Here is a 20,748-nt window from a genome sequence, read left to right on the forward strand (position 1 = left end):
AACATGGATGGACTTGAGGACATTATACTAATTGAAACAAGTCAGACAGAGAAAGACAAAGTAACATATGATCTCACTTACATATGGAATCAAAAAAAAAACCAGAAAACAAACAAAAAAACCCAAAGAAACACCTAGGTCATAGATACAGACAACAGATTGGTGGCTACCAGAGGTGGCGTGTGGGAGGTGTTCGAAATGGGTGAAAGGATCAAAAGGTACAAATTTCCAGTTATAAAGTAAGTCATGGTGATGTAATGTACAGCATGGTGACTATAGTTAATAATACTGTACTGCATATTTGCAAGTTGCTAAGAGAATAAATCTTAAAAGTTCTCATCACAAGAAAAAAAAATTTGTAACTGTGTATGCTAACAGGTAATAACAGGACTTACTATGGTGATCATTTCACAATATATACAAATATCAAATCATTATGTTGTACACCTGAAACTAATATAACATTATATATCAATTATACCTTACAAAAAAAAAAAGGTTGTTCTTATGCACACTGGCTTTGTCAAGAAACCTGATTATACTTGCTAATAAGCCTCCTAGTGGCAATAACGAGGAATTAATTTTTTAAAAAAGATCAATATAAATCATTGATTTACTTTCCCTACTAGAACTACTTGAGCCTGAGACCATACCTTCATCAAGTAAACAAACATTAGGTGGGAGCTTTAAAAAATGAGCAAAATCAACAACAACAAAACATTAAAAAATAGACAAAGGATTTCAATAGACATTATTCTGAAGAAGATATACAAATTGCAAATAAGCACATGAAAAGATGTAGCCAACATTACTAATTATTAGGGAAATGTAAATCAAAACCACAAGATACTACTTCACATCTATTAGAATGGTTAATATTAAAAAAGCAAAACAAAACAGAAAACAAGTATTGACACGGATATGGAAAAATCAGAATGCTTGAGCATGACTGGCGGAAACGCTAAATGGTACAGCTGCTATGGAAAAGAACACAGTGGTTCTTCAAAAATTTAAAACGCAGGATGACCAGCAATTCCACATCTGGGCCAATACCCAAAAGAATTAAAAGCATGGACTCAAAACAGATATTTGAACACCCATGTTCACAGCAGCATTATCCACAATAGTCAAAAGGTGGAAACAAACCAACTGTCAATTAACAGATGAATGGATAAACAAAATGTGGGACATACATACAATGAAATATTATTCAGCCTTAAAAAGGAAAGACATTCTACATACTACATACTACATCACAGATGAAATTTGAAGACATTATGTTAAGTGAAATAAGCCAGTCACAAAAGGATAAATATTTTATGATTCTACTTATATGAGGTACATAGAGTGGTCAAACTCATAGAGGCAGAAAGTAGAATGGTACTTAGCAGGGGCTAGGGTAGGAAGGAATGGGGATTTATTGTTTAATGAATACAGAGTTTCAATATGGGAAAATGAAAAAGTTCCGAAGATGGACAGTGGTGACGGCTGCATAAAAATTTGAAAGTACTTAACGCCACTGAACGGTACACTTAAAAATGGTTAAAGGGGCTTCCCTGGTGGCACAGTGGTTGAGAATCTGCCTGCCAATGCAGGGGACACGGGTTCAAGCCCTTGTCTGGGAAGATTCCACATGCCGCGGAGCAACTAGGCCCGTGAGCCACAACTACTGAGCCTGCACGTCTGGAGCCTGTGCCCTGCAATAAGAGAGGCCGCAACAGTGAAAGGCCCGTGCACCGCGATGAAAAGTGGCCCCCATTTACCACAACTAGAGAAAGCCCTCACATAGAAATGAAGACCCAACACAGCCAAAAAAAATAAAGTAAATAAATAAATAAATGTCAGGAGCTCTTTAAAAAATAAATAAAAATAAATAAATAAATATAACAACAACAAAAAAAAGTAGGCTTTGAAAAAACAAATGGTTAAAATGGTAAATTTTGTTGTGTGTCACCACAATAAAAAATTAAGCATAATAAATAAGCGAAACTAATATATATTTCCAATAATAAGAAATATAAATGGCTAATAATTCTATTAAAAGATTTTCAACCTTAACAGTGACTAGGTAAATGAAACAAGATATCACAACCTATTAAATCTGCAAAAATATAAAACACTGATAAGATCCAGTGTTGGCAAGAGTTTGGGATATGCCACAGGTGGTGGTATAAACTCTTAAAACATTTCCAGAGGGCAAAAAGGCAAAATATATCAATATTTAAAATTCACAAAATTTGAACTAATTATATCTCTCTATATCTATGCTACAAAAACATTCATACAAATGCACAAAGATATATGTACTATGAACTTCATTATAATAGTTTAATTGTGAAAAACTAGAAACAACTTTAAGCTCCTTCAACAGAGAAATGGGTAAATAATTACAGTACCTCCCTATACTAGGAAAAATTTAATAGTCATTAAAAAAAATAAGGTAAATCTGAACTTAATGATATAAAGGCTATATGAAATGCTGAGAAAAAAGAAATATATATCACAGTAATACATATAGTAAAATCCATATAAAAAAATCCCCCAATGCACAAAAATACATATACATATAACTCACATATTCATAAAAAGTATATGATGGACATAACCCACATTTCCCATGGTTTTGTTCTTGGTTATCCAAAATTAAGAAAGCATGAGATGTTTTAGCCCACATTTTTGCATATGTGGAAAAGGGAAGGATGTGGAGGAGAGAGTGGGAAAAGTGAAAGGGGAATGTGATGTAAGATAATGAGTTTCATTAATAAATCTTTATATATCCTACAACTTCTAGTTTAGCAATTTAAATTTATTTGGAGCTCAAATGCATCAACATAAAAAATAAAAATCCCACTATGGCAATACTTAATCATAGAGTTGTTTTATCTAACAAATTACATATGTATACTAAATACTAAGTTTAAATATAAATGAGCCTTAGCATCACATCCTCCAATTGAGAAAGGTAGGACAATCTACCACTCACTTTTCTCTTTTGTTTTAAGATGCCTTTTTCTTTCTTGCTTGCTACAATTTTAAAATCCTTACATGTATTACTTTAGAAAGAAATATATTCAGAGCCTCTTCAAACAGTATAAAGAATATATGCATAAAATAATGGATCACCAAAAATGGTGGTGATAAACAATGAAAAAACCATTTCTTAGACTTATTTAAATCCCTAGCATCTACAAAAATAACTGAGAAAATGGAAGTGTTCAATAAACTGCTTTTTTTTCAATGTTTTCCCCCAATGAGCCTTCGATATTGCATTCTGTATCTTTAATTTATAATCTACTATAACCAAGCAGGACCCTATGGGCCCTTCCTGGAACAGGACTCCCACCCATGTCCTCTGCCTACCTTCTGTCTGTAGAAAAACTTTAGTCAAAGAATAAATTTAATCAGAGAAGTGAGAAAATGAAGAAAGGAAAACAGTCAAGCAAGACAAAATAATAATAGTTTAGCCATCAACAAAGTCAAGGACCTTTAATTCCTCAAGGGAGGAGGAATTAAATATTCTGAGCCATATTCTTTGAGCTGTTTTGCAGATACTGAAACACCCACCAGGTGGGAGAAGTTAACTGTCTGCGGCCCGCCCAGACCAGTTGGAAGCAGAAGGTTGATGATGCTGACTCCCAATTACCTCACCACCAACCAATCAGAAGAATGCCCACGAGCTGATCACATGCCCCACAAACCACCCCCTCCCTCACCCTGTCTTTCCTTGAAAGCCTTCGGGTCTTTTAAGCACTGGCTGCCCTGGACTCCTTGCTTGGCTCCCTGCAATAAATGCTGCACTTTCCTTCACCACAACCCAGTGCCAGTAGACTGGCTTGCCTGCACACAGGCAAACGGACCCAAGTCTGGTTCAGTAACACTGCTAGGTTAATTTTGGTAAAATCTAGCAATTTTATACAATATAGCTCCATTTCTTCCCCTCTTTCTTTGTGCAATATTGTCATATATATTATGGATACACGTTACAAACCCAACAATACAGTGCTATAATTATTGCTTAAGCAAACTTATGTTTTAAAAAAAGAAGAGAATATATCTTTTGTATTTATTAGGGAATTTCCAATGCTCTTCATTTCTTCCCGTGGATCTGAGTTACTGTTTTCTTTAATACTGCCAGTAAGGCGGGTCAGCCTACAATGAATTCTCTCAGGCTTTGTTTATATGACAATGTTGTTATTTCACCTTTATTTTTGAAAATAGTTTTGGTGGCTATAGAATTCCTGGTTGATAGTTTTCTTCTGTTTCAGCACTCTGAATATGTCACTGTACTGCCCTCTGACTCCCACTGCTTTTAATGAGAAGCCAGCGAGCAGTATTGTCCTCTTGTACATGATGAGTCATTTTTCCCTTGCTGTTCTAGATTCTCTTTGTCTTTGGGTTTCAGCAAGTTGACTAGAATGTATCTAGGTGTGGTTCTCTTCTGTGTTTATCCTACTTGGAGTTCATTGAGATTCCAGGGTCCCTAAGGAATTTTTTTTTTCTCCATCAAACCTGGGAAGTTTTCAGCCATTATTTCTGAAATAATATTTTCTGCCCTTATCTTTCTTTTCATCTGGGATTCCCATTACAGTATGCTTTGGAACAATGATACTGACCCACGCATCTCTAAAGTTCTGTTCATTTTTCTCTAATTTTTTCTTTTATTCTTTGGATTGGATAATTTCTATTAATCTTTCAAATCCACCAACTCTTTATTCTGCTATCTCAGATCTGCTTTTGAGCATATCTGGTCAAAGTTTACTTCAGCTATCCTTTTCAACTCTAGGAATTTCCATTTGGTTCTCTATTATAATTTCTATTTACTGAGGTTTCCTATTTGACTCATTGTTAGTCTATTTTTAATTCTTTCGATACAGTTCCTTTAATTCTTTGAACACACTTATAACTGCTTTGAAGTTATTGCTGAATCCAACCTCTGGACCCAATAAGAGTCCATTTCTACTGACTGTTTTTTTCTACTTACACATGTCACACTTCCCTGTGTGACCTTGCAAATCTATTAATTTGTGGTTGAAAATTACATTTAGGTAACATACTGTAGTAAAATCAGGTCCCTTTTAACTTTCTGCTGGTTGTTAGTTTCTTTTTTGTTTGTTTGTATTTAGTAAATTGCAGACTACAACTGTGCAATCTGTATTCCCCAAAGTGTTCTGTTACTTATGTCTCTATTCAGTAATTTTCTTCTTATTTTTTAGCCTGGCTCCCTAGGGGCTACTCCTTGTCTGTATAGCTTCGTGGTGAATCAGTAATTGGGGCACAGATTGTGCTCAAATGGCTGAACCCATAAGGCTTCCCTTCTGCTGACTGATCTGGGTGTCGGGGTTGGGGAATGCATACAAAGTTGCAACCAGTTCTCAAGTTAGGGCTCTCTTGGGTCTCCCATGCACTCATGTAGTTTCCCTATCATACAGGCATGTGTACAGAGTGTATCCAGCTCTACTATGGCTTTCATACAGGACCTCCCTGTTAAATTTCTGAATAATCCACCACTGGCTTTGGACTAGGTGTGGAACCTTGACCTAGCAAAGGTACAGGGTTTCCCCATCCATTCTCAATTGAGTCTGCTACTTTTAGTAGGCAAAGCCACCGGCTTTTGCCCTCCACCCAGAATCAAACCTGCCCATCTGGCAATAGAGCTGATAGTTTTCACTGCCAACCTAGACTGGAAAGCTACAGTTCTCATCAACACAGACTGGGGAGAAGAGGGGGAGGTGACAGAAACAGCAATGGGCAAAAGGACCAGAGGTTCCCTCTATTCTTACCTAAGCTCTAGCAGTTGTTCAAGAATAAATGCTCCTAAATTTATTTGCCTCTAGTGCCTTGAAATGGTTGTTTTGATTATTTTTTTTTCCAGTTTCATACTTTTTTTTTCACACTTTTTTTTCCAGAGAGGAATTGAAAATTCTTCATGTCACAGTTACCAGAAGTCCTCTAAACGTTTGCTTTTGAAAGAATAAGAACATTTTACAGGTCCTTAGGGCTAAATACCATTCTTTCAAAACTATCAGGTTCTTTAACACGTATCTCTTTCTAGGACTAGAAAAAAAATACATTAAAATCACAAATATGAACCTTTTTTAAAAAAGCTATCATAGGGGCTTCCCTGGTGGCACAGTGGTTGAGCATCTGCCTGCCAATGCAGGGGACACGGGTTCGAGCCCTGGTCTGGGAGGATCCCACATGCCGCGGAGCAACTAGGCCCGTGAGCCACAACTACTGAGCCTGCGCGTCTGGAGCCTGTGCTCCACAATAGGAGAGGCCGCGATGGTGAGAGGCCCGCACACCACGATGAAGAGTGGCCCCCACTTGCCTCAACTGGAGAAAGCCCTCGCACAGAAACGAAGACCCAACACAGCCAAAATAAATAAATAAATAAATAAATTTTTAAAAAGTGAAATTCTTAAAAAAAAAAAAAAAAGGGAGAAATGTTTAAAAAAAAAAAAAAAGCTATCGTAATTATTAAACTACACAGCTGCCAAGATTTCTTATGGACTGTTGCTTACGCTGTTGCTGTTTCTTTGTGGTGACCAATAAAGTGTGATTGAAGGTGAAAGCCCAAAGACCAGGCTAGACAAAGGCAAAATCAGAGACAAAATCTGTCCTCAGTTAAACCCAGCTGTACTTCCAGTGTATTTTTCTAATCTCAGTAAAGTCTCCCCAGGCATATAACATTTATGCTCTCACTTTTTGTATTATTTTCATATTGCTGCTGTAACAAATTACCACCAACTTGGCAGCTTAAAACAACACAAATTTATTATCTTTCAGTTCTATAAGTTAGAAGTCTGACGCAAGTCTCACCAGGCTAAATCAAGGTGTCAGCAAGGCTATGTTCCTTCTGGAGACTCTAAGGGAGAATCCATTCCTTGCCTTTCCCAGTTCCTAGGGGCTACCCTCATTCCTTGGCTCATGCATGACCTTCTTCCATCTTCAAATCCAGGAACAGCAGGCCAAGTTATTCTCACATCACAACACTCTGACACTGACTATCTTCTGCCTCTTTTCTACTTTTAAGAACTCTTGTGATTATACTCGGCCCACCCAGATAACCCAGGAAAAATCTCCCTATCTTAAAGTCAGCTGATTAGCAACCCTAATTCCATCTGCTCTCTTGATTCCTTCTTGCCACATAACCTATACTCACATGTTCTAGGATGTGGACATCTTTAGGAGGTACAGAGGTTCATTATCCTGGCCACCACACCCTCTGCTCAAAAAATATCTCATAAATTTACCTTTGGACATAAATGTCTGCTAAGGCTAATGTCTGTGTCATTTCTAGGGCTAATTTTTTTTAATAAATAACAAATAATGAAGGGAATAAATCTCTAATGATGATTTCAGGATCAGCCATTAGAAGGTATTTAAAGGATAGGTATATAAGGAGGCAGAGAGAATCAGCCAACAGATGACATCGTTAAGATCAGTTACCCTGCCTAGGCTATAAAACTTAATCATGAAACTGTAAACAAGCCCCTGTGTCCCTGTTTTTTGAAGTAAGAGGCTTTTGCTTTAGTCTCCCAGACCTCCCCTGAATCTCAAAAGGCTGGCTCAAGAGTTAATTATTAGGAAATGTAAGCATGTAGAAACAAAGCAAAGATGCTGGGCCAGAAAACTGGTAACAATTTAGACTATAAATCAGCCACATAGCAGAGTCACTGAACTCCCAGTTCCCTGAAAGATATAAAGGTCTGACACACATTCCTAAGTTGTTTTTACAGAAACCAGACCCCCACCAGATGAAAACTGCCAACCCCAAGCACAAAGACCCCTAACTGGTTGGAGCCAGAAGAATGATGATGTGCGAAACTTCACCTTGATGCCAACCAGTCCAAGAACTGAGCACAAGCTGATCATGGACCATGCAGTGCCTTTGAAAACCCTTCCCTGAAAGCCATCGTGGAGTTGGGTCTTTTGAGCATGAGCTGCCCATTCTCCTTGCTTGGTACATTGCAATAAACGCTGCACTTTACTTCACCACAATACGGTTTTAGTAGATTGGCTGTGCTGTGCAGACCCAAGAACAGGTTCAGTAGCAATCATGTCCACATATCTTTTTGAGACCAGTTTTATAAAATACCCTTTAAAAAGTTAAACAGGCTTAAAGCTAATCTGGCAGGTGCTTGATATAAAAACCGAAACTAGGAGATATCAAAATAGGTGTAGATTGATAAACTTAAACCATCAAATTCGGCATTTGACATAAATGTTCTATTTTCTAAAGATTAATAGAATCTTTAATAGATTAATAGAATTTTGATTAAGCATATGTTAAGTTTTTCTCATTCTGACAGGGTCAATCTTTATTAACTGTATTATGTATGGTATAAATATTTTGCATAATACCTCAAATTTTCAGTGTCTGCTTTATTAACTTTAGTTCAATTTAAAAAATGAAATATCTATAGGTGAAAACTTCTGTGTATCTTATTCTTCAGTTGCTAAGAACCATGGTGATTAATTTGTATCCTTGAAAATTTTAAGAATTTTTATTTTTAACAATTACAATTTTTAAATTCTATAAAAAAAAATAAGTATGAGAACATTATGAAATCTTCTTAAGATGCCCAGTTCGCATTAGGGTCCAAATACACAGACACCATCTCATATTTTGCCATTCTCCACACTCAGCTGCCATGCTCCAGGCTTACCAAACTACTCGCAGTTTTCAAGTTCATTTAGGTATCATCACGTCTACTGATGCTCTTCTTCTGCCTTGAATATCTTTTCATCTAACTTCACCTGGCTTATTCTCACTTGGCTTGCAGGACTCAGGTGAAGCATCACCTCTTCTGGAAACATTTTCCTGACTTGATCTGTCTAGAAAGGCAGTATCTCCTATGAGTTTGCATCAAGCCCTGAGGGCACTTATCAACAGTGTTGCCGTTTGTTCCCTTGTCTCTAACCCTCTTCTAATCCCAAAGCTCACTGAGGCAGGGACCACATTTTATCTTTGATATCCCAGTACCTGGCTCATAGTAAATGTTTAAAAAGAATGTTTGCTGAATAAAAGAAAACACACATACTTTTAACATGTCGAATTTTCAAATAGTTCTCAAAAGTTTGGTTGTTGGCCTTCTAACCTTTAAGAAAAATCAAATTAAAAAAATGGAAGTGATACAGCAGATTGACATGACACAGGTCCCCCTTCCCCCCAAACACACCAAAATACCTAATAAGACATGATAATGTTTTTGAAATACACAGCTGAACTTGAAAGAATAGAAAGGAGATTCCTGAGTCACAGAAACAAAGAGGGAACTGAATGGCAGAAGTAAGCATGCAAGGTGACTCTGAAGAAAAACAGGGGATTATCAACTCTGGATATAGGCCCTCACAGCTAGGGACTAGGGATGGGGATTTTACAGGATAAGCCTTTCAGATGCTAAAAGCCTATCAGCATGACTCACAAAGCTGTCTGCAAAACTGAAGGTGCTTTGATAGACTAGACAGACTGAAAGTGATGGAAGAAAAGTCTGTTTATATCTGAGAATACAACATATTTAGCTTAGCATAGATAATGTGAATTATATCACTGAGACTGATAAGGTATAACCAGCCCAGGGGAAGTGGTCTTTGGCATGTATCCAGGCTAGGTTATGTCCAAAATGCCCGAACCTCATAATAAATATAAATAAGGCTAGGTCTGGAAACTATGCTTCCAAAAGTATTATATGACTCAGATATTAGCACCCCTTGCTTATGAGGGACTGAGAGTAAGAAGCTGCATATTTTTCTGATGATGTTACCAATCTCCCTACAAGGTACCCTAAACACATCAGTTCCTTCTGTATCCTTTATACTTAATCAAGCATTGTCTGTGCATGGACTTTCCATCAATCCAAATCAGTACCCAGGTTGTAACGTTTTGAATGGCCCCTCAGGGATATGGGTGTACATGAGGCAAGGAACTGGAACTACGACTTCTGCTTAAAGCCTGGATCTTAGAAGAGACTGCCACCTCAATAAAACAACTCCAGGCCCAGATGGTTTCAATGGCAAATTCTACCAAATATTAAAGAAGATAACATCAATTTTACACAGTCTCTTCCAGAAAACAGATGTGAACAAAATACTTCCCAATTTATATTATGAGGCCAGCATTTCTCTGACATCAAAACCAAAATATAGGAAAACTACAGACCAATATTTCTCATTAACACAGACACTAAAGTCCTCAACAAAATATCAGCATATCAAATTCAGCAATACATATAAGCACAAATACAAATTACACCACGAAGAAGTAGAAGTAGAGTTCATCTTGCGGATGCAAAGCTAATTAGCTATCTACCAAAATCATCCAATGTAATCACCATATTAAAAATCTAAAGAAGAAACAAATGGGGACTTCCCTGGTGGCACAGTGGTTAAGAATCTGCCTGCCAATGCAGCAGACACAGGTTCGAGCCCTGGTCCGGGAAGATCCCACATGCCGCAGAGCAACTAAGCCCGTGCACCACAACTACTGAGCCTGCGCTCTAGAGCCCACTAGCCACAACTACTGAAGCCCGTGGGCCTAGAGCCCATGCTCTGCAACAAGAGAAGCCACCACAATGAGAAGCCCATGCACTGCAATGAAGAGTAGCCCCCGCTCACCACAGCTAGAGAAAGCCCATGTGCAGCAACAAAGACCCAACACAGCCCAAAAATAATAAAAAAAAAAAATAAAGAAAGAAGAAACAAATGATCATATCAATTCAAGCAGAAAATGCATTTGACAAAATTCAACATCCATTCATATAAAACCTCTCAGCAAACTAGGAATAGAACATTCTCAACCTAATAAAGAGCATCTATGAAAAAGCTACACCTAACATCATATTTAATAGTAAAAGACTAAATGCTTTCCCTCTGAGATTAGGAGCAAGACAAAGACGTCCACTCTCATCATTCCTATTCAGTATTTTACTGGAGCCTTAGCCAGTTTAAAAAGGCAAGGAATAAAACAGACCCAGAGATTGGAAAGGAAGAAATAAAACTACTCCTATTCACAGACAACATGACTGTTTACAAAGAAAATCCAAAAGACATCACAAAACTCCTCCGAGAACTAATAACTGAATTTAGTAAGGTCATGGGATATAAGGTCAATGCACAAAAATTAGTCATATTCCCACATACTAGTAACAAAGAGCTGGATATGAAAAATGTTTAAATAATACCATTACAATAGCTCCTTTTAAAAAAGCAGTAATTAGATATAAATCTAAGAAAACATATACAGGATCTGCCTGCTGAAATCAAAGAAGACCTAAATAATTGGAGAGACCAACCATGATCATAAAATGGAAGACTCAGCATAGTAAACATACCAATTCTCCACCAAACTGATCTACAGACTCAAAGCAATTCCAATCAAAATTCCAACAGGACTTTTTGTAGACATAGATAAACCAATTCTAAAATTTAAATAGAAAAGCAAAGGGGCTAGAATAGCCAAAACAACTTTGAAAATTGAAAAAAAAAAAAAATTGAAGGAATCACACTACCTAATTTAAAGACTTATTACAAAACTATAGCAACCAAGACACAAACCCACACAAATACGGCCAAACGATCTTTGACAAAGGTGCAAAAGTAAGTCAATGATGAAAGGAAACTCTTCAACAAATGAGGTTGGCACAACTAAACATCCACATGCAAAAAAAAGAATCTTACCCAAAAATTAACTTGAAATGGATAATAGCTCTAAATATAAAATGTAAAACTTTTAGAATAAAGCACAGAATTGACCATGTGATCAAAGTTAATATCACCAGTGACTAAGTCACGATGATAACATGACCTTCTGATATGATATGATAAAAAGGCATTTCACCTCTATGGTATTCTCTCCAAAACCCATAATCCAAGTGTAACCACAGAAAAAATTTTCTTACTTTAAAAAGTTTTTAAAAAGACACAAACCCAAATTGAAGGAGATTCTACAAAATACCTGACTAGTACCCCTCAAAAGCTCAAAGTGATGAAAAATTAGGAAAGACAGAAATTTTCACAGAACGGAGACTAAAGAAACTAAGGAGATATAACTACATGCAATGCGGTATCCCAGATTAGATCTTGGAACAGAAAATGGATGTAGTGAAAAAACTAGTTAAATAAAGTTTAACTAATAATAATGTACCACTGTTGGTTTCTCAGTTTTGACACACATACCATGGTAACATAAACTGTTAACAGTAGGGAAAACTGGGTGAAGGGTATCCCGGGACAGTCTGTACTATCTTTATAACTTTTCATAAATCTAAAATAAGCCAAAGTTTTTTTAAAGTTTATATATTTTTATCAAATAGAAGAAAGGCTTTGTGACCTCGTGCAAGCGTTCTCAGACATGGCACTAAAGCATGATCCATAAAGTAAAAAACTAATAAACTGAACTTCATCAAATTTAAAAATTTTATTCTGGAAAAGACACTAGTAAGAGAATGAAAAGATAAACTACTGTCCAGAGAAAATATTTGTATTCAGAATATATAAAGAACTCTCAAAACACAGCAGTAAGAAAACAACCCAATTAAAAAGTGGACAAAAGACTTGAATAGACACTTCACCATAGAGTATATATGATGGCAAATAAACACATGAAAGATATTCAAAATTCAAATTAAAACTAGGATGAGCTATCACAACATACCTATTAGAATGGCTAAAACTAAAAAAACTGACACCAAGTACTACTGTGGATATAGAGCAACTGAAACTCTCATATATTGTTGGTGGGAATGCAAAATGGTACAGTCACTCTGGAACTCAGTTTGGCTGTTTCTTATAAAGTTAAATATACCCTCACCATATGACTACTACTACTACTTAATCCCACCCAAGATATCTACCCAAGTAAACTGAAAATATATTTTCATATAAAAGATCTACACAAAAATATTTACAGCAGCTCTATTCATAAATGTCCAATCTTAGAAACAATCCTACTACCCCTCAACAGGTGAATGATTAAACTGTGGTATATCCTTAAAACAGAATACTACTCAGCAATAAAAAGGAAAAAACTACTGACAAAAAATTACTTCAAAGGATCTCAAAAGCATTATGCTGAGGGAAAGAAGCCAGTCTCACATAGTTACTATTTGAGTCCATCTCTACGACACTCCTGAAACGACAAAACTATAGTGACTGAGAACATATCAGTGACTGGCAGCATCATAACAGAGAAGAGGAGTTTGGGGGAGGTTACAGAACTGCTCTATATTCTGACTGTGGGAGCAATTTAAAAAAAACCTATACATGTGTTAAAGTTCAGTGAACTGTTCATCAAAACAAAAAAGTCAATTTACCATATGCTAATTTTAAAAGTAAAATTTTTAAAAAGTAAATGGGAACATTAAAAAAAAAAACTACTGGGAGCTCCCTGGTGGCACTGTGGTTAAGAATCCGCCTACCAATGCAGCAGACACGGGTTCAAGCCCTGGTCTAGGAAGATCCCACATGCTGCAGAGCAACTAAGCCCGTGCGCCACAACTACCGAGCCTGCGCTCTAGAGCCCGCAAGCCACAACTACTGAGCCCACGCGCCTAGAGCCCGTGCTCCGCAACAAGAGAGGCCAGCACAATTAGAAGCCTGTGCACTGCAATAAAGAGCAGCCCCCACTCGCCGCAACTAGAGAAAGGCCGCGCGCAACAAAGACCCAACGCAGCCAAAAATAAATAAATAAAATAAATAAATTTATTTTTAAAAAAACTACTAACAAATGACTTTCGTTAATAAAGAAATCACTAACAAGTGATTTATTAATTTCATACATAGAAAGGTTTCATGTATTTATTCAATGAATATTTAACTATGGACTATGTGTCAAATATACTTTTTTGAAATACTTATTAAAAAGCTGAACAGAAATTATATAACAGCAGTGAGATTTTGATATATGTACTATGTGTCATTATCTTGTGAAATCCTCACAATTACTCTCAAAGGTACATATTATTTATTATTCTTACTTTACCAATGCAGAAACCAAATCAGAGAAATTAAATAACTTGCCCAAAGTTGCTGAGATAATAAGTACTTGAGCTAGAAATTAAACATTAGTTTGTCTAATTCAGTGTCTGGCCAAACAGTAGATGGTCAATTAATGCTGAATGAATGAATGCACATAAATGCATGCTCTATGATACAAGCTGCCTTCTGACATATTTTGTCATGTTAAATGTATGTATTCACATTTTAAAAGATAAAAGAATCTAGATGGATTAAATTAAATGGGTAATTTATTCATTAAATTCCTTTTGTAGTTAAGTTCACAGTTTTTAAAAGATCACATTAAAATAACAAGACTATTTATGAAACCTTAACCAGTTTATTGCACTTGCAAACAGTTTTCTTCTTTTTAGTGCTACATAATCTACTTGATATAGTAATCACAATGGAACGAAGAAGAAACAAACACAGATATTATCATTTTCCCCTTCCTTAGAAATTCTTTAATAAAAAAAATCAAAAGACCAACTCACACCAACAGAATAAATTAAAACCAGTATATAAATTTCCTTCAACTAGGTCTCCTTCCTTGACCATATACTCATACTTGCGCCATTTTGATGGTAGTATGTTTTAATACCAACCTCTCCAAAATAAAGAGATGCTGAGAATAATTGAAAAAAATTAAAAGACCTTTAGAAAGATTAAAAGACGTAAGAGAGTTTTGATGTTATCACATAACTATTTGAGATCAGCATTTTATGTCAATTCAATTTTCAGCAATATGTATTACGTTTCCTATGATATTTAAGCGTTCTATGCTAGTCATCAGAATTACAGTTAGGTACAACCTAGATTACGACACATACTGTTCAGAAAGGATTTAAGAGCAGGACTATGACTGCTATCCTCAGAAAGGCCTACTTGTAAGGCTGCCCGCTGGCTGGAACCTGGGAACCTGGATTTGTGGAGGGGTCTCACCATTTTCCCTAAATGATAAGAATTACTGTGCATAAACTGTTCGTACAAACAAAGTGGTTTATGCTGAACACCTGCTTTCCTTTTAGGAGTCTGAAATTTTGTTATGTAACAGTCAGAGGGTGCCTGCGTAACCAGCCCCTAAATAAAAACCTGAGAGCTGAGGCTTTAACAAGCTTCTCTGGTAGAAAATGTTTCATGTGTTGTCACAACTTGTTGCAAAAGGAACTGAATATGTCCTCTGTGACTCCATTAGGAAAGGACTCTTAAACACTTGCACTTCCTCCAAACTTCACCTAAGGCACCTTTTCCCTTTGCTGATTTTGCTTTGCATGCTGTCACTGTAAGAAATCCTAGCAATAAGAGCAACTACATGCTGAGCCCAGTGTGAACTCCTAGCAAATCATCAAACCTGGAGTCAGTCATGGGGCCTTCCCGACATACATACTAAAAGTTATCTGAGTAAAATGTATACTTACCATCTTACGAGGCAATGTGCTCTGGGAGGAAAGTCATTATTCATACACAGCAAATCTTGCATAGATTGTGGAATAACATCTACAGAAATATTTGATAATTAAAAAGTGAGTATGTTCATTCTAAGGCAGAATTTTATCATATGATTTAAACAAATCATTCTATGACATGTCTTGCTAGTCCATGTAGTTTTGTGACTGCTTAACGTTTATATCTAAGGCTAACTGTAAGCTTTGGAGGAAGACCAGTGTCTCTCTTGCTCTCTCCCTTTTCTTTAAAAAAAAAAAAAAAGAAGCCAGTCCATAAAAAAATATATATTGATATATATATCATTCCCATGTTTATATTTTCCATTCTTCTAAATCATGATTCAAACAATTTCTCATTCCTTACTAGAAAACCTTGTTTTATTTGTTCTTCTTGGCCTGCCCTTGTCTTTACTTTTCTTCAAAATTATACTTAGAAGTCTGTCAACTCTATACCACCTCCCATGGCTAGCCTTTGCTCACCCCTGGCCGTCTTAAATATTCTTGTAAAACCACTACGCAGCTTCTCCTTTATAACCCATATATCTGTAAGTACTTGCATTACTATCCATAATAAGATACTAACATCAATGATCACTACTTACACTCGTAAATGCATAATAAATTCAAAGCATAAAGAATAATGTTTATAAAAATATTTCCTGGAACCTCCCTGGAGGTCCAGTGGTTAGGACTCTGCACTTCCACTGTGGGGGGGCGTAGGTTCGATCCCTGGTCAGGGAAGATCCCGCATGCCACACTGTGCAGCCAAAAAAAAAAAAAAAAATTTCCTTTTGCTGTATAGCTATACTTGCTGAGCAAATTTGTATTTTGTTAATTTGAAAAAAGAATAAATAGGAGAACACTAATGACTTGATGCTCTAATTAAAGCAATAAGCAACTCCAATAAATAAAAGACCAGTGTTCAGATCTTCTGACCTCTGATAATAGTTTTAAACATGTATCTCCAAATTAACTGAGTTGATGGTTTGCTTGTAACTTCTACCATTAGTTACAGCTTCAATCACAACCAAATTAAAACTGCCCAATACATACACACACACAGCAATAATGCCTTAACTACCTTAAATCCATTCACCTTCTCTCATCATACCACAGTCTCCTTCATCTATTCATCTCAGAAACACTGATTCTAAGCCTCCTTACTTGCAACAGCTTTTCCTTGATATATGATCTTTCTTCAAATTAACAGCACTTAAGATTTCTCCACCTTGAACAGGTTCCTTCATTAATCAGCAGAATGTTGTACCCGGAAATCTCTGGGCTATAATCAGACTTTCCACCAGTTGCATATATTTCCCTCTTCCCCTTATTCCTAAAGTATATCTATTCATATTCTGGTTTAATTATTTTATTTTGCTGTATAACTATCTTAAACATGTATATACACGGTCAAATTATCTGTCCTAGTTTATGAATCTAAATGCAGATGCTATCTAACTGTTTTGTTTGTGAAAATAATATATACAACAGAAAAGGTAATATAATTTTATTCCTATACAAGAAAACGCACAAATATTTCAGGCCTACACTTAGAAATGATAATCTGTTTTGACCAGAAAAACTTTAACACACATTCTGCATATTTATTTTATGAGTGAATGAAGAAGAGTATTTGACCAACAGATTCAAAATTCATATTTTAATACCTTGCTCACTCACTGTTTTACGCTAGCATATTACAAAACAAAGACTTTGGATGATGTGACCTATTAACAACTGTAAGCACTATTTACTGAGTACGTAACACAGGCCAGGTACTGAGAAAGGTACTCTTGGAAGAAAAAAAAAATAGGCAATACAAAATTTAATAAAATTGAAATATTAATTCAGAATTAGAAGTTACAGCATTTCAAGTCAGCAATACATTATGAGATTATTATATTAAAATCAACTCTCTTAAAATGGATCTTTCTCTTAAAATGATTGATAATATAAAATCAAGTTGCCTTTGCAAGTTCGTAAATTATGCCCAGCAAATAAAATATATGCCTTTTTGGGGAAGAAACAAACTCTTAAAATCCTTTATTAAGCTGCAAATGATGTTTGCTAACTTGAATACTAATTGCAATGCTTATACAAGAGCCTGGTAACATTAGTAATCATGAGATAGGTACTTATGTACAGTATCTTATTAAATCCTCCCATTAACCCTCCAGGTAGTATTACTCCATTTTACAAATGAGATCAGTCAAATTTAGAAAGGTCAAGTAACTAGTAAGTAGAAAAACCAGAATTTTAATCTACTTGATCTGACTCCGAAGTCTGGGGTATATCCAAAACATGACGCTGACTAATCAATAAATAACTTTTTTTTAATTCTTCAAAGCCCAGCTTAGTTACTTAATTCTCTATAACATCTTCTCTGATCTCTCTGGACTAAAAGTGATCTTTCCTATTCTGAACTCCAGTAAGACTTTGTGCTTTGGGATGGCACTTACCACTTTTTACCTCTTCTTATTGTTACTTACTTACAGACCTTATCTCCCCTACTGGAATGTAAATTTTTTTCAGTTGGGCTTAGCAGAATACCGAGCACATCTCAGGCACTCAATAAATATGTGATTTAATTAATTTTAAAATAAATGCAAAGATCATACTCTATTTCAGATGTGGTGAAACGACTCTGCATACGTAAAACATCTCCAGAGGATACTACTTAATTAAGAGAACTAAATTCATAATTCAAAATTACAATCACTCTTACAAGAGTTTAAAAATATGTAGTACAAACTTACCTTCTAATACTTCATCCTTTCCTTCTTTATCAGGGGATTCTTGTACAAGATAATGATGAGTGATTGAGAACTTGAAATCAGCAAAGGAAATCTCATCTGATTTCTCTTCCCATGTGCCAGAAGTAAATATACCCTGTATTTAACAAAAAAAAAAAAAAAAAAAGGAAAAACATCTACCTTATGGTATTCAATAGTTACCTTTAGGTTTATTAACCACAGATCTTTTTTCCCTTTTTCTGCCCATTAATCTAAAAGTTCGATCCTAAATTTATCCTCCCCATAATAAAAGGAAAAGGAAAAATATGTAAGTGAATAAACAAAGAGGAAATTATTTTATAAACTATTTATCACAGTGTTCCTTTAGAAGAAAATTCCCCTAGAATATTAACTATCAAGTGACTTACAAAATTGTAATTTTCAAGTAATTTTTTTAAGATGAGTCTCTATATAAAATCATGAATATACAGTAAATCCCATGCCTCTTCACACACCAAAAAAACCCCAGCACCTTCTCTACCAACAGCAGAATCTCTGAGTAGCTTTTAACTGAAAATAGTTAAATTTCATAAATTTTAAAAATTAGAAAAAAATACATGACAATAAAATATATTTTTATTATAAAAATCTCAAATCTAATAACATCACTATGTGGTACACAGAATTACTGGATATCATAAATTGCTTCCGAAAAAAAAAAAGCAAATTTGTAAAATAAATTTAGGTCACATGGCATCTGTAGTACTTATTTGCTTAACAGGTTCTGCAAGCTTCTTTATCAAGCTTTGGCATTCAAATATTTTCATTTAAACAGCAACTTCCTCATTGGAAAATATTTTAATTAAAAGTTCCAAACAGCCCTCTTACTTACACAACATAACCATAAAAAAGGATTTTTGCCACAGGTCCTCTAGTCTCCCATAGCTATTCTTTCCACTGGAGAGAGATTACAGATAGTCATTACAGTGTAGCACCACCACTACAAGGTAGAAATACCAACTCAGCAACTTCCAAATACAGATAGCCACAAACTAGATAGGAAAAATGTAAGGAATGATTCTCTGCGTTACTGAATTTTTTAAAAGTGTTTTTCAGACTGTACCTAAGTTTTATATGTGTTCCTGGCAAGGTATTTATAATTCTGAACCTTTTTATTAGGAGAATAATCACCATGTATGATACATATCAAAAACTATGATTTTTATACATTGGGTTTCTTTAAGGTGAGGTTAACCTGTGTTAAATTAAGATATATATATGGCCTGTACCAAAAGTCTCAAACTGCAATAAGTAATAAATGATATACATAAGAGCTTGGTTTGCTAGGAAGAATGCCCACAATAAAGCAGTGAAAGCTAAAACTAAAGCGGGGGGGAGAAGTCCAGAAAATGAGAGATAAGTCCCCCTTTCAAGCTTGCAGAAAAGCTGAAATTTTTTTTTGCCATATTTTTAATTGAAATATAGTCAATTTATAATGTTGTGCTAGTTTCTGATGTACAGCAAAGTGATTCAGTTATATAATACATATTCTTTTTCATATTCTTTTCCATTATGGTTTATTACAGAATATTGAATATAGTTCCTGTGCTATACAACAGGACCTTGCTGTTTATCCATTCTGTATATAATAGTTTACATCTGCTAGTTGCAAACTCCCAGTCCAACCCTCCCACACCTCCCCTCCCCCTTGGCAACCACAAGTCTGTTCTCTATATGTCTATGAGTATGTTTCTGTTTCATAGGTAAGTTCATTTGTGTCATATTTTAGATTCCACATATAAGTGATACCATATGGTATCTGTCTTTTTCTTTCTGACTTACTTCACTTAGTATGATAATCTCTAGGTCCATCCATGTTGCTGCAAATGGCATTATGAAATATTCCCTTAGAATGATACAAAGAAACATTATCTGACCCTAATCCTGCATTCTAGGTACTACTGTCAACCTTACTGAACAGCTATCTCAAGGTGGATTTGGTTGTATTCAAAAGAGAGGGCATCCAGGTTCTGTATCCAAAACAACTTTTTAAGATAATTTAGCTTAACTGAAAAACAACACTCCAACCTCCCTCCTTCAATTCCATTATGATACAGTCACTTGACACCAAATTCCAGTATGGTATATATTTACTATTAGAACCAGAAAGGATAACTCTAGTTCAGAATTAATCTAGTAATTCATCAAAAATAACTTCTGATGGCCCTAATTAGACAATAAAAAGAATTAAGCACACAGACTAGAAAGAAAGAAAGCTGTCTGCATTCACAGATGGCATGATTATGTACATAATATATCCAAAGGAATCTACAAAGTACTAAAACTAACTTGAGTTTATGAAGCTGTGGAATTCAAGGTCAGTATACAAAAATCACGTGCATTTTTATATACATATACCAAGCAAACGCTTGGGAAATTAATTTTTTAAAAAATACCACTCTTATAACATCAAAAAAAAATCAAATATCTAGTGAAAAGACTTAATGAAAGATGAGCAAGGACTCTACCTAAAAATACCTCAAAGCATTACTAAAAGATATTAAAGACCTAAACAG

General features: G+C 35.4%; 1 protein-coding gene across 4 annotated transcripts in view; it reads right to left on the reverse strand.

Annotated features, from left to right (window-relative positions):
• RAB3GAP1 (RAB3 GTPase activating protein catalytic subunit 1) overlaps positions 1-20,748 on the reverse strand; it is a 157,175-nt gene that overhangs the window by 96,754 nt on the left and 39,673 nt on the right. For all 4 annotated transcript variants that reach the window (XM_082397854.1, XM_082397853.1, XM_082397852.1 and 1 more), the window contains exons 4-5: positions 18,197-18,329; positions 15,414-15,492 (exon numbers count right to left, since the gene is read on the reverse strand). In XM_082397854.1, coding sequence (XP_082253980.1) covers positions 15,414-15,492; positions 18,197-18,329 — 212 coding nt within the window. The remainder of the gene's footprint in view (positions 1-15,413; positions 15,493-18,196; positions 18,330-20,748) is intronic.

The sequence above is a fragment of the Balaenoptera borealis genome (genome assembly GCF_965194805.1).
Source record: "Balaenoptera borealis genome assembly, chromosome: 6".
NCBI classification, from domain to species: Eukaryota; Metazoa; Chordata; class Mammalia; order Artiodactyla; family Balaenopteridae; genus Balaenoptera; species Balaenoptera borealis.